Below are 13,677 nucleotides of genomic sequence, written 5' to 3'. Positions count from 1 at the left end.
GTCCTGAAAATCTCATGTGTCCTGTTAAGAGTCTCTCTTCCACCTGAAAAAGCAATAATTAGAATTCTTCAAGAACACGCTTGCCATCTACTTTCCTCCTGACGAATGCCAAGTGATCATAAAAGCTTGTAAGTGCATGGAAAGTAAAAGACAGGAGTACCCATTGCTTTTCTTTTACATCTGAAAATCCTTAAATAGAAGTAGCATTAAATAGTGCAGCATTTAACTGGTCCCCCCTCACTTCAAAATCAGTAACAACATCTGTGAGATTTAAGACTAAATAACGCACATGTAAAGACCTGGGTGAGTTGTAGAATATGCTTCAAACATCCTCACTCCTCAGTAGAGCTACTAAAAGTTGTATCTAAACACAACGTCTCAATTTATTAGCCCACAGGAAAAAAATTATTGGCAGGACGTTATCTTTAAATGCTCCAAGCATTCCAAGTGCAGTGTTAATACATATAAAACAGTATGAAAAGAGATTCTGTATAGGACAATAATTTATTAAGGCTGTTCTAACCACCTCATATACCTAAAGATGGTCACCAGACACAAATATAACACTGCCTTCTGCTTTCACACACAAATACTGTATTTCTTTAAAGAAACAACAAAACCCCAAAACCGTGAGCACAGCAATACCATACATAATGTGAGACATTGTCAGCTAGAGACATGATCAATACTTTGCACTGCTCCGTTATCTTTAAGACGCTCTGACACAGCTCCATCCTACCAGGATCTCTTCAGCAGGCGAATCCCTGCGAGGCTGAGCTCTGCACCTGCCGCCCTCCAGCGGCTGCCCCTCACAGAGGCTTTCAACTCCAATCAAGAGATCGTGCATCAAAGCCACATAAGCTTAAAAATAGTCCAGGTGACCTTTTCTGCCTGAAAATTTCCATGCGCGCTTAAAAATTTGCCTTCCCCAGATAATACTGAATAAAATACAGAAATAACATCTCTGCAGATCTCAGACTAGCTGTATCTTGCAGAACGTTGAACCCAAACAGTGCACCTGAAAAGATACTGAGCATCCATGGGATTTAGATGTTTGTTGCCTGAACAATAATATAATCAAAACTAGGAAAAGTTACTGAAACTGGAAAAAAACCCAGGAAGGTGGCACGAAATAAACTATATACAGAAAAACACCGCTAGCTTGTTTCCCCATAGTCCGAAAACTTAAAATATGACTTCAAAAAGTAAAGCCAAACAACCCAACAGCAAACTGCTGTCTATTAGAGCCTACTAACTGGCCAATACCATCTTCTGGGGCAGAAAACCAGCGCTACCACCTTGGGCAAAGCCGTATTTCTCTTATTTTGAATTCACACGGTATTTTATGACTAAACGCTTCCCCAGTATTCTCACTCAATCCCAGTGTTAGAGAGGTGGGAAGCTTATGTAACGTTGTAACCGCTGAACACTTTTAGTATTGTCAACTACACCATGTGGCATCTCAGAGATCTGGAAGTTTTACGGTTTGACAAATCTTGTAGCACGTTCACCTCAGGCCCATCTACTCATCTCAGTCCTGTAAGCTTTGAGGGACTGCGAACAAGTGACTTGATTAAAATCTAATGCAACCAAAACTCTCCTCTGAAGAGAAAATTCAATCCATTTCCAGTGAAGCAGAAGTGAAAAAAAATCAAACAGCTTCCCCTGAGGTACAACGCTGCGGCATACGCTCAGCGCCACCGCGTCTAAGGTGAAGTGGTAAGTGTCAGTCATCCTTACAAATCCCCAAGGTGATAGCTTCACTTTTAAAGCTTTCAACGTACTTTGACAGTGAAGTAAAAACTTAAAGGTCAGCACTACTTGCTAAGGACAAGATAAACACAAGAAAATCACTTTGGAATTTTTTATGGATCAGAAAAATAAACTATTAAACGTAAAGGAAAAGTTTTTATTCGCTGTATTATTTATCCAGAGGCTTAACTTCCAGATATATTCAGGGATGATTTCTGTGATCTGTGCCCACACTCTGACATTAGCCTTGCACCAGAAGAAGAGAAATGCCATCCGCTAGTCTTACACGTGAAGTTGAACTTAAACGTTACCCTTCTTAGCTACAGGAATGCTGTATTCCATAGGCTTGTAAAAAAAGCTACTCCCACAAATTAAGCCTCTGTCATTGGTATCTTTTTCTTAATTATCACAATTTCTGTTGGATGTCAGAAGAGTGTGGATGGCTTTGACTTTTCACAACCATTCTTATTTCTGGAAAAGTGGGAAGTGAAAGGCTTTTGAGATAGATTACTGCTTCAAACTGATGTACGAAATTACCACACCACCACAGATTTAATGCATTGCTTGGTTTTGTCGGTTGGGGTTTTCGTTAGTTTGTTTTGGGGGTTTGGTTGGTTGTTGTTTGTTTTTGTAACACGGGTAGTTATACCTCCTGGCATTTTCCTTTGGGGGAAAAGAACACAAGCGATGGAGATCTGGAGTATCCAGCCAGTCATCTTGTTATGATGCGATTCTGCACACTGCATTACCCCTTAGTAAGCAGTATCACAGCAGATTGCAACCATTTACAGTGTACCGCTGCGAGACAAGAACAACTCTGGCTGAATAATCTGAAAGCATGCTCTTTTACAAGATTTAGAAGTATATCATCTAGATAATTGTTATTTAACATCCGGAGGCTTGCTGCATAACACTGCACATTTCAGTGATGTAAGTATATTTCTTATTTATATCCTTGATTGTTTCAAAAAGCTACTTTGCAATTAAAATACAAAATAAAATTGAATATGAAGCAGGGCATGGAACAAGGACAAGTGTTAGTGTATGTGGATGTATATATACATATACACACATTGCACTTTTACCCTATTCAGTATTTCCCTCTCAGAGAACATTCACTAAATAATATACCATCATGTCTGGCTTTCCTGTGAAAGTTCCAGAAGTGTTTTTCTGCTCCCCACTTCATATTCATAAATTTTTCCCAGTAACAGAATGAAAAGAAAGTAAAAGTGGTGCAGGCTCAGCCAGACATTAACACAGACAAACAAACAAAAAAAGATAAATTACTCACTTTTTACAACTATTTAAATCGTATTGGTGTCAGGTCATCTGAAAATGCTAGCACATACTGTGTCTTAAGGCTTTTACAGTGACTGTCAGATTTGACTGGGAAGTCATGGCAAGGTTGCTCGAACGTTCAGCCTGCTTCCAACAATCACAACAATAACAGAACAGTCAGTCTTATATCTTTAAAAAAATTCTTAACTTCACAGGGGATTTTCAAATTCTACTGAAGACAAACACAATGATCTTCCCATAAAAATGTGGTTTTCTGTACCAGTTTGCCCATATTTAAAAAAAATAGTTTATTTTGGATAAGTGGAAATATTTTTCAAGTGCTCCAAAGCCATGATGGAATTCATACAGCACACGGTATGTTTCTCAACATAGGTTAAACATCTAAAACAACAATAATTTTCTTAGAAATTTTTCTTTTCCTAGAATACAGGATACAAGAAAGGATTTATTTCAGCACAGAATTCTTCCTCCTTTCAAGGAAGAAAAAGCATATAGGCTTAAAAATTGCCACAAGGACTAGAAATTAACTTGAATGTTCAGAAAAAAATGCCATTATTCTGAAATTATACAAATATCTCCATTTGTTGAGCTCTCAAGAAAGGAGAGAGAAACTTCAGCCTGATAGCTGCAAACTCTTTGTATCATTAAGCTACACGTAACCCAGAAAATTGTCATTGAAATGACGCGTTCCATCAGGTTTCCCAAATTACGTTGCTGGAAACAATACAGAAAGTATTTGCCATCGTAGCTCATATTCACCCTATAGCAGCTATGGGGAATACTTCTCACTAATGGCAAAGTCAGCTACAGCTCTCAAGTACTGGAATTGCGCAGAAATCCTGGCCTTATCAAGTTTATTTTCCTTGCACACCTATCGACGTAGAAGGGTTTGACTGCATTTTCCTCTCTATTTTGGTACAGTTCTCTTGGCTGTTACATGATTAAGTACACTCGACTGTACTACGATCAAAAGCATCTGGAAAGGTGGAAGTGAAGAAATGCTCTCCGGGAAAGTTAGCTTAATGCTTGCACTTCAGAGTCGCCCATTATCAACATTTCATAGCGAGTTCCTTTATTTTCAGGTCCCCGAGGTAAGAACAGTAAATTATGACTTGAACTAAACAAGTCACGCTTGGCTCCAAAATCAGATTTTCCTACCTCCAGTTTCAGGTCCCAGAGGTGGGCAGAGGAAATCCTGGTCACAGCCAAAGCAGTCATTTTTGGCTCTGAAATAAATTTTCCTGCTTTACTAGAGCCAAACCCTACCATTGAGAGTACCATAGCTTAAAGCGATACTTTAGCATTTCTTTTATATATTTTGCTTTAGCAACCTGATTCTTCAGCAATATGAAACCGTTTTCAATAGCACAGAATTAGGGTTTTGGCCTCTTTTTCTTAAATTGCTATTGTGTATTATCAAGCACACTTCTGAGCCGTAAACATTTCTTTCTCCCTAACACTGAAAAAGCGTTTTAAACTCTTCTCTCTGTAAAAATGAGTGAATGGAAGATACTATGTGCCTAAAATTTTTAAGTGAAACTAAATTGTACTCTTTAAAGGTTCTACAGAAAAGGTAACTTATAAAAGCATACAGTTCCTTAAGGGGACCAAATACTTGCCATTTAATACTAGAAATTGTGGCATATATTTAGCACAAACATATGGAGAAAATAAAATTGGATATTATACATCACACCTGACAATGAGTTTCTTGCCCAAGTAAAGACTGATGTCTGGATCCAAAACGCTACAATTCAAAATATATAACAGAAGTTAACGAACAGTATATTTGCGTCGGATAACATGTATATGGGATTACACATCTTTTTCTGACACATTATTTATGTTCTCTAATATTACAGTTCACTGGTATTAGCATCAAGTTACAAATCATAAAATATATTTAGAAAGCAGGTTGATCACAGACAAGTAATATTAGTGGAGATGAGCCAACATCAAACTGCCAACATAAAATATTGGTCTCCAAAGGTATGATTCTACAAACCCTTATGACTGTGCACAGTCCGAGAAGTATTAAAGGGATTACTCGCACAAGTAAAAGCTATGTGAAGGAGTAAGGGGTTATAGAATTGGGTCTTAAGAGGACTTTTGTTAACCCAAAAAGCAGACATGCGAGTGTATTTTCATGTAGAAGTGGAGCACTTTAGTGATTTAAACCCATCCCACAAGTATATCATTCACGGATATTCCAAGGGAATTGTTAATCACTTGCATTTCCTATTTTTAGAGAGACGTCATTATTAATCACCTTATCAGTTTCTTTATTGCGTCTATCTACTAAGCTCCTATTGCTATGTAAAAGCAACAGATGTACCTGCTTTCAGTTTTATGTCTATAAAGGTCTAACTTGACTTGTGTCACTGTGTTCTGAATTTTCTTCTGTCTGCTCAAAATTCAAGCTCCTCCCAAAACTGCAAAGCTGGAAGTTTTAAAATTTCCAGGTTTTAATCAGTTCTCTTTTAGCCTACAAAATCTAAAGAAACACCAATGGACTATATCATAACAGAAAATGTCTTAATTATCCTATAAACTTTAACTGCTTTGTTTGGGAATTTAAGGTATCCTACAAAAAAAGATAAAACTGTACAGTATTGTCTAATGTTAAAAATCTGGATTCTTCTAACCCCAGGAGAAAAAAGGAATTCCAATAGAAAAACCTGTTAGTAAGGAGAAATATTTAAAATAAAATCAGCCACCCTAAAAGAAAGTGACTCGGTTGTACTTGGAAGGGAGAATTAATATCTTCTTACTATGACAGGCACTACTGATATGCATTGAAAACAGTCCTGAATAGGAAAAGGTATTTGAATAAAATACGGTAATCATATTCTTCCCGATAGTTGTATCATAAATTATATCTACTGTTTAACACAAGGAGTATCTGAACATCAGCTTGCACTTTAAAACCCAACCCTATTCCCACCTCAGTTCCAAAAGGATTTAGATCTGATTATGAAAGTATGGTTAGAAGATGAGGTTGCATCATAAGCAGCATAGCACAAGCATAATTTAACCCCCGGCAATTGGGCTTGTGACTTTTGGATTCTAACTGCTAACGAAACAGTAACACAGCCAGCCAAACTCCAACTGGTTAGGACAACAGGTTAAGCCTTAACTATACCCACCCAATTGTCTTTAATTAATAAAGAATCTCTTTTCATTGCAGGCAATACTAATAACCACCTGCTACATGACAGCGTGATTTACAGCATCCTTTCCAAACCCTACAAGTTTCATGCACCTTTTTTTTTCCTTATTGACAAAGTAATCCTCCTCCAGTTCTATGAAGCTTTACTCACTGAAGATAACTCCAAAGTGTTTAGAAGAATTCAAGTGTACAGGAATAAAATTTGTTTCCTTTCTAATGTTCAGGTAAGATCTGTTGGTCTAGCGGGACTAACGTAACAAACAACATTTTGCATTTGCTAATACACACAGACTGGTCAAAATAGGACATCACAGCGGTTTTACAGGAAGTTAACAATTTTTTTTAAAATGTAGCACTTACATTTCTGTACCCTTATTTATTACATATGTTTCATTCCATTCTGGGAAGCGATACTATTGGATCAGCTCTCCCAGAAGTATACAAAAAGAATAGTTCTAAGTGAAAACTGGTGTCATGTCACGTGTCCTCTATCACTTTTTCTTTATTTTTCATTTTACATGCCAATCTTCACTGTCAACAGCCAGTTTTCCTCAAAAACATAATTCCAATTCCCTTCCTGAGATGACGTGCCGCTGCAAAAGATACTTAATCTTCCAAATCCCTCTTATACCTACGCATACATTTCTACAAAGCCACTAATTAATTTTCTTCAGTGAACAGCGTGACTATCCTTCACGCTATGCTTTTTCACCCAGTTGACATGGTCAAAGAAACGTGCATTAAACCAGAACTTTTTGGGGTATCTGAAAAATCTAAAGCCCTGGACAAATTTGAAGGGAAGTACTGCTAGCTGGATATCACTTTGAATACCAGTTCTTCGTTTACAATAAAAACAATTTCCCCATGCGTTATTCTAGGAGCATTGCCATGCACCAGACAGCTCCTCAGATCCGATGCTAAGAGACTGGTGATGCCCTTCTCTCATCTAGAATTGATCACTGCGGTGCTTTGTGCACTACCCGCATCTAAATATACACACTCAAACCTTTAGCTGCTTGCAATTTGGCAGCTAGTGTTTCTATCCCTGCTTAAATATTTAGAGGTTTTCTTCAGTCTAATTAAAAAAAATAGTTCAGCACAACACTGAGATTTTTTTTTTTAAATTTGGTTATCAGTAATAGGATGTACTGCCTGCGATTCTATTATATTACATATTTGATTGAACTCAAGGTAAAATCAAATACACTATTTTAATCCTAAGGAACCTAATCCACTGTGAACGTAATTTACCTGTGACATACTCTCTTCAATTCAATTTTGTGTCATTTAGGACGCAAAAACACTGACTTTCTGGAAATCATTTGGAATAACTTTTAAGAGTTCCAGCCATATTACTGACCAAGTATTTCCTAAATATCCTTTCAGTGTATGCTTCTAAACCAAAACATTTCTAACTCTAGAAAGAGTGCTAAATATTCTTTGAATGTAAATGTTTTTATTCTTAAGTATCCTGAAGTACAACATTTTCTGAAGACAAAAAAAAATGTTATGGCTCAATAAGTGCTTCAAGAAAGTTATGCAAACATTGAAAGAACATTGCACTAGGCAGCCACCACTAATGTAACCTTACTAGTCCTTATAGGATGTGGGTTTTTTTCCACCGGGGCTGTAATTAGGCACACACTGTAGGCAACAAAGAAGTCTTTGGTTGTTCACTTAAGCTCAGAACATATCTCTCGAACCAAAGCTGAGTCAGTTTGGGCTTTCAAGTGCAAGTCTATGATTTTCTTGTTTGATTTGGCATTGCTAATAATGTGAAACCAGCTGTTGCTGGTATTTATGTATTCTGTGATACTTCACTTACTTTCTTAGCTTCACAAAGTAGTCCCAAGAAGCTCTAAAAGCTACACATAAAATAAAGCAGGGACGGTGGCTGTTATCACTGGGAAGAAGTGTGCCAGCAATGGGGTGACTGCCTAAGCGGCATGCACAGACCGCTAAAAAGTGGTCTTACAAACTAGTCAATAACAAATATTATTTTTCAGGAAGTAGAAGGAAAGTCTAGAAAAACATTTTTCCATATTCATTGGCTTTCTTTTCCTTTATGAATGCTTGGCTTCAACTATGAAGCGCCTATTCTAACAGATCCTCTATCCATAAGACAAGTCCCGTTGAAGTCAAAAGGGAGGAAGAACTGATGTGCGCAATTACACAGCAGTGCAAGTGACAGGATGTTACTTTGGCCACCTGCTGAAAAATACAAATAGTCTCAAATTTCTGTAATTGGAGGCACTTCAGAATGCTATCTTTAGAAGGCACTTAGAAGTTTTTGCCTAAAGTTAGATGAAGCTTGAATTATCAAAAACATAACATCCTCAGTATCCAGGAAGAGATTATGTTATGTCACAATTTCATACCTCAAAATTTCAAGCTAATGAAGCAGCCTGAGCCTGGAAAAGGTTTACCATTCCACTCTCAGTTTAAGTGGCAAGTTCCATGCAGAATTACACTAAAGCAAGCAACAGGGATTAGGAAGGTGACATAATACAGCCAACGATCTAGTGTGTGAAAGACATTGTCGTGTGTGAAATATATTACGATTTTACACTACAGCTATCTTTATCTTCCCACCTATTTTCTGAAATAACCTTTTGATCAATCCAAACGCCTTCTTTAAAACAGTATTTCCCTAGCATTTATCCTAGACATTCACAACCAAATGCCCCACCACAGTAAGTGGCTTCATTTCTATACAAATGACATCAGTTTTGGCATATGAAAACAGGCAAGTGAAGATGGCAACACGTACTCTTGCTTGGCAGACTGTGAAGTTAATGAGCACTTTAACAACGCAATAGCCTTAACTAGCAATGTCAGGTAAAAATTTGCAATACATCTAGCATGATATGCATTTATTTGGAACAACATACATGAGCCCGCAAGGTGCGCTACGCTGTTCTTCCTCTTACCTGTGCGGAAGGTAACTCAAAGAATTCAAATGGGATTGAGGGGAGTCCAGAGGTAAACATGTAGAAAAAAAAAATATTTGTGCATATTTTGTGTTTTAACATGACATAGAAATCAAGTATGACTCTTTCAATTGATATCCTACCTGAAGGTCTTTCACATTTGGAAACGGAATACCTATGGTTATAACTGCACGGGCATTCTCATCACAGAAATCCAAGCCTTCACTAACTTTTCCTCTGCATACAGCTATAAGGAGGGCTCCATCTTGAACAAGCCAGAGAGGAACATACAAGTCATTCCCAGTGACAAACTGAGTACCAGAAGAAAGCTTCACCAACATCTTTTAAAAAGCTAAACACAACAGAGCATAATGCACTGTGTATTGGTCTGGAAAAGGTGAGTGGATACAAAACTACTTTGTTAGAAGAATGAGATTAACTCCACTTTGATCAATGATATTGTGATTTTGAATATCAACTAGCAAAATAATTCTACACAATACAGTGGTAGTAAGTACTAATAAATACTTAAATAATACAGTAATAATTAAGTTATACAAGAACCATATGTATCTACTACAAAATTTTAAATTTTAAGTCTTAGAACTTGCACTCAAAAAATCATGATATTTATTTTTTGACATTCTAGCATTCTTTGCTCTCTATACTAATATCTAAGTATTTTGAGAAGAAATCCTATAGTGGCTGCAATATAGTCTGTTAAATCACAGTTATGCAACGTACCATAAGTTCGATTCTTTGAGAAGCCACTCTGTGCCCTGCCGGACACGCAATTGCCCATCCTTACACAGCTCGCTAATTTTTGGCTATCACTGTTAGGATTACAAATCATCCTGTTCTTCCCTATATCCTCATGCAGCAATACAAACAGCACTTCATCTTCCTCATTTATTAGAATAATTTACTAAGCTGAGGTTAGTTTATCTGTTTACCTACACCTTATTCTAATTGTTAAGCACTTAAGGATCTTTTATTTTTTTAAACTTGAAGAACGTGAATCAACTATTTTGTATGTCTGAAGAACGTACCTTTTTCTCCTTTACATTTTATTGCATCATAGTACATTTTCAGCAGTTCATCAAAGTCACTCTTTGCCCCTCCTTGAGGCTCTGCAATGACTGTCTTAACCAGCTCCAGGTTTCTCCATAAGCCAGTGTGCATCCAGCGATCTTTTAATTTGTCCAACAGCTGAAACAAACAGAACAACCCAGGAGAGCTGTAATGAAAGGTCAGTCACTTGAACTGGTCAAATAAAGGACACAGAGACACTTATTTTAGTGAAACTATATTATTCACTTTTCGTATTTATGAATACAAGTTTCCCTACCCTACACTGTTGCACAGTCATGCAACGCTTTGTAAACATGCTGGCCACTGATTTTAATAATTACAAACAGTGCAGATTTTTGAGTTATCAAAGCAAAAACTCTCTAAATCTATGATAATGGTCACTAAAGTGCATCTTCTGGTATTCCTTAAAGCAAGAGGAATGCCATTCAAAGAAAAATGGAAATTACCTGTTTTGCTGATTACCAAGCAAGAGATCCATAAATAAGACTGGAAACAAATTCTAAATTAATTTGAAACAAACCTTTTTATCTTGAATTGCCACAATACTTCAATATTTTAAAATCCACACAGATAAGTTGGGGGAGGAGGTGCTGATGTGTTCTTGAAGGGCCTGTCAGCTTTGCCACATCTACCAGATTCTGAACTGTGTACATTGTACTCCAAATCAGCACATGTTCAAATCTTGCAAGCGAATAAGCTTGCTCCACATTTAGTGCAAATGTAATAAAAATATGTATTGCATTGCAAAAAGCAAAGTCTAAAATTACCACAGAAGCTGAAGTCAGATGTGTGGGGGTCATTTTGCAGTTAGCAGTCATTGCGTGCCCTTTTCTCATCAATTTGTAGACTGAGTTTGATAAAGACAGGGATCAAAAGAGTCACTCCAATTGACGCATGTGTCTGATGGTGCCTAGCACTGCCCTCAAGACAAGCACAAGGCAACCAACCCGTTTGAGAACGAACTGAGTAGATATGGCTCAATGGACAGAAGTGAATACTTTATTTCACTCCTTTTACTGTTCAGTGATCATTAGTGTGTCACTAACTATTGTGTGGAAGAGTTACTGAGGTTCAGATGTACAGAGGTTTTAAACTCACAGATTCTGTGATAAGGGTTATGCTCTTAATTCATCTGTACTTCCCTCATCTCCACTCACTGAAGCCTTTCTCAGGATTTTGCTTCAGGCTATATAAACTGCTCCATCTGGAACCTGCACTTGCCCCAGTTCATTGCTCAAAAAGCCACAGCAACCCTTAACTCCAACCCACTTGCCTTTCTGATGCACTCCAGCCAAGATCTCAGGATCCTGAATGGTTAAATTGCTACAAAATTATCCAAACACACAGTCTAAGTGTTACTGTGAAGCAGGACTAATGGTAACTAATTGTTGTCACATTTGAGTTTACAGGGAAAACGTGCAGATTTATAGGAAACTGTTTACAAGAACCCTTGCGTATTCCGTGTTTTCAACATTAAAGACCTGAACTTTTCCTCTGACATTAAGCATTTGGATTGGTTCCTTTTGGGGTACATGTGGTTCAGAGGGGACAAATACTACGTTATTCTTGAATTTTCACCAGCTTTGTTTGAGCCTCTATTCAGGGAATTACACTTGCTTACTAGTGACGCGACACCATTCTCAAGCAAGCACAGAAAGACTAAGTGATGAGCAGTAGGAACAGTTTCCTACACATACAAATGTTACTGTGGAATAAATCATCTCTTCTAAATGTGTGTGTCCTACTGTTGCCCCCTTCTCCACCAGCTCTGTCATTTCCTGGCAGCATCTTGTCTGTAATCTTTTATATAAAAGGTCATAATAGTATGACCGAGCAATGACTGTCCATCTTGCCATCCACAGCCTGCCACTATGCCTTCAGTTCTTGGATATGACATGGAGATAATTCTGGTAAAGAAAATAATCAAACAAATTATGCCTTTAAGTACATCCATTTGGGATCTGTTAGAGCTGCCAGTGACTGTAATAATATTAGCTTTCCAGATTTCATTCTTCCTTCTGTGAAACTAATGTCTGCCTGGGCATTCACTTAGCAATCTATGCTAACTTCACTTCTAGCACTGCCTGCTGTTTACCATGCACGACAAAAGAGGGCCAGGAAGAAAATATAGACAGGGTACAATAGAAAACTTTCCTCCAAATCTTAAGAAAACATCTTTTCTCTTTTGTGGGTTACCTGGCCCCTCCAGGTATGTATCTATTAGACCATAACAGGTTCACATTTCTTGTTTAATTGACAGCAACCATCACAATAGAAAACCTACAATTTTTGATGGAAATGTGTGAATTATTCATTAAAAAAATCTTTGGCAAGAATCAAACAATTCATTTAATTCGCACAAAACCTACTACCTCTTCCATTTGATGGAGTTCGCTAGATATGGGAACTCTCTTGTACACAGGAAAGTATGCACAAACACAATACCCACGCTATAGACAGACACTAAAACAACGAGAATTATGGACATGACTGAATAGAAATAAATAAAATATAGAACACACACATGCTTCATAAGAGCTAGAAACCAAGTGCAGGTTTCTCATAAAAAATTATTTCACTTCGCGTTGAAAAAGTGCAAATGGGAGCAAGATATAATGCCAGGAATCACAGGAAGCCACCACTAATGCCCACAGTCAGTCACTTTTTCTACCCAAGGGAATAATAGTTTCTGCAGTGGAAGGCAGTCTGTGTATATTTTATTAAATCCCTTAAAAATGGATTCTCAAATGGTTTATTAACAAATGGTCTTCCTCCAGGAGAGCAGAAAATCTTGTTAGAAAGAATCTGTCATCTTCCCATGCACTGAAGGATGTTTATTTTGATAGCTTTTCCCTTTTTTTCCTTTCTGCAATTTAAAGACACCTGTAAGCTATGATCCAGAGAAACTATGAGCTCAGTATTTAGATTCACCATTCATCTTTGCCAGCAACCCCCCTTTTAGGGAGCTTTTGAAGCACCCTTAAATTCTGGGAATGGGGGAAACTGTTTTCTCAACATCTCTTGCCATCATGTCGCACTCCCCGGCAAAATCCTCTCATCCTGTGTCCACAAAGGAAAAGCTTCGCCCCTTTCCATTTGCCACTTAGTTCTATACAGCGCCAACAATTGCATTAAGGGTTTCCCTTGTCATAAAGCAAGACCAAAGATTCATTTAATGTATTTTACCCTAAGGCAAGTTCACTGTAATTTCCAGCACCTTAAAGTTGAAGAGTTAACTTGCAGCAACCAAGTGGCTGGGGATGCACTTTTTCTACAGTATTCGTTACCTCCTGAGGGTGATTTTTGAAGCAGCAAATACCCAAGATGAGGGAGGGTCTAACAGACAACACTGTAACATGATGAGTTCCTTATTCTGGTTTACAGTTCCCTAGCTCTCGTCCTGCTACAAGCACCTGCTACTAGATTTCTTTA

General features: G+C 37.6%; 1 protein-coding gene across 2 annotated transcripts in view; it reads right to left on the bottom strand.

The window, feature by feature from the left end:
• Positions 1-13,677, bottom strand: part of BRIP1 (BRCA1 interacting helicase 1) — a 64,400-nt gene that overhangs the window by 11,649 nt on the left and 39,074 nt on the right. For both annotated transcript variants that reach the window (XM_064468336.1, XM_064468337.1), the window contains exons 15-16: positions 10,203-10,362; positions 9,297-9,418 (exon numbers count right to left, since the gene is read on the bottom strand). In XM_064468336.1, coding sequence (XP_064324406.1) covers positions 9,297-9,418; positions 10,203-10,362 — 282 coding nt within the window. The remainder of the gene's footprint in view (positions 1-9,296; positions 9,419-10,202; positions 10,363-13,677) is intronic.

Source organism: Phalacrocorax carbo, chromosome 17 (assembly GCF_963921805.1).
Source record: "Phalacrocorax carbo chromosome 17, bPhaCar2.1, whole genome shotgun sequence".
Lineage (NCBI taxonomy): Eukaryota > Metazoa > Chordata > Aves > Suliformes > Phalacrocoracidae > Phalacrocorax > Phalacrocorax carbo.
This window is presented reverse-complemented; position numbering and strand designations above follow the sequence as displayed.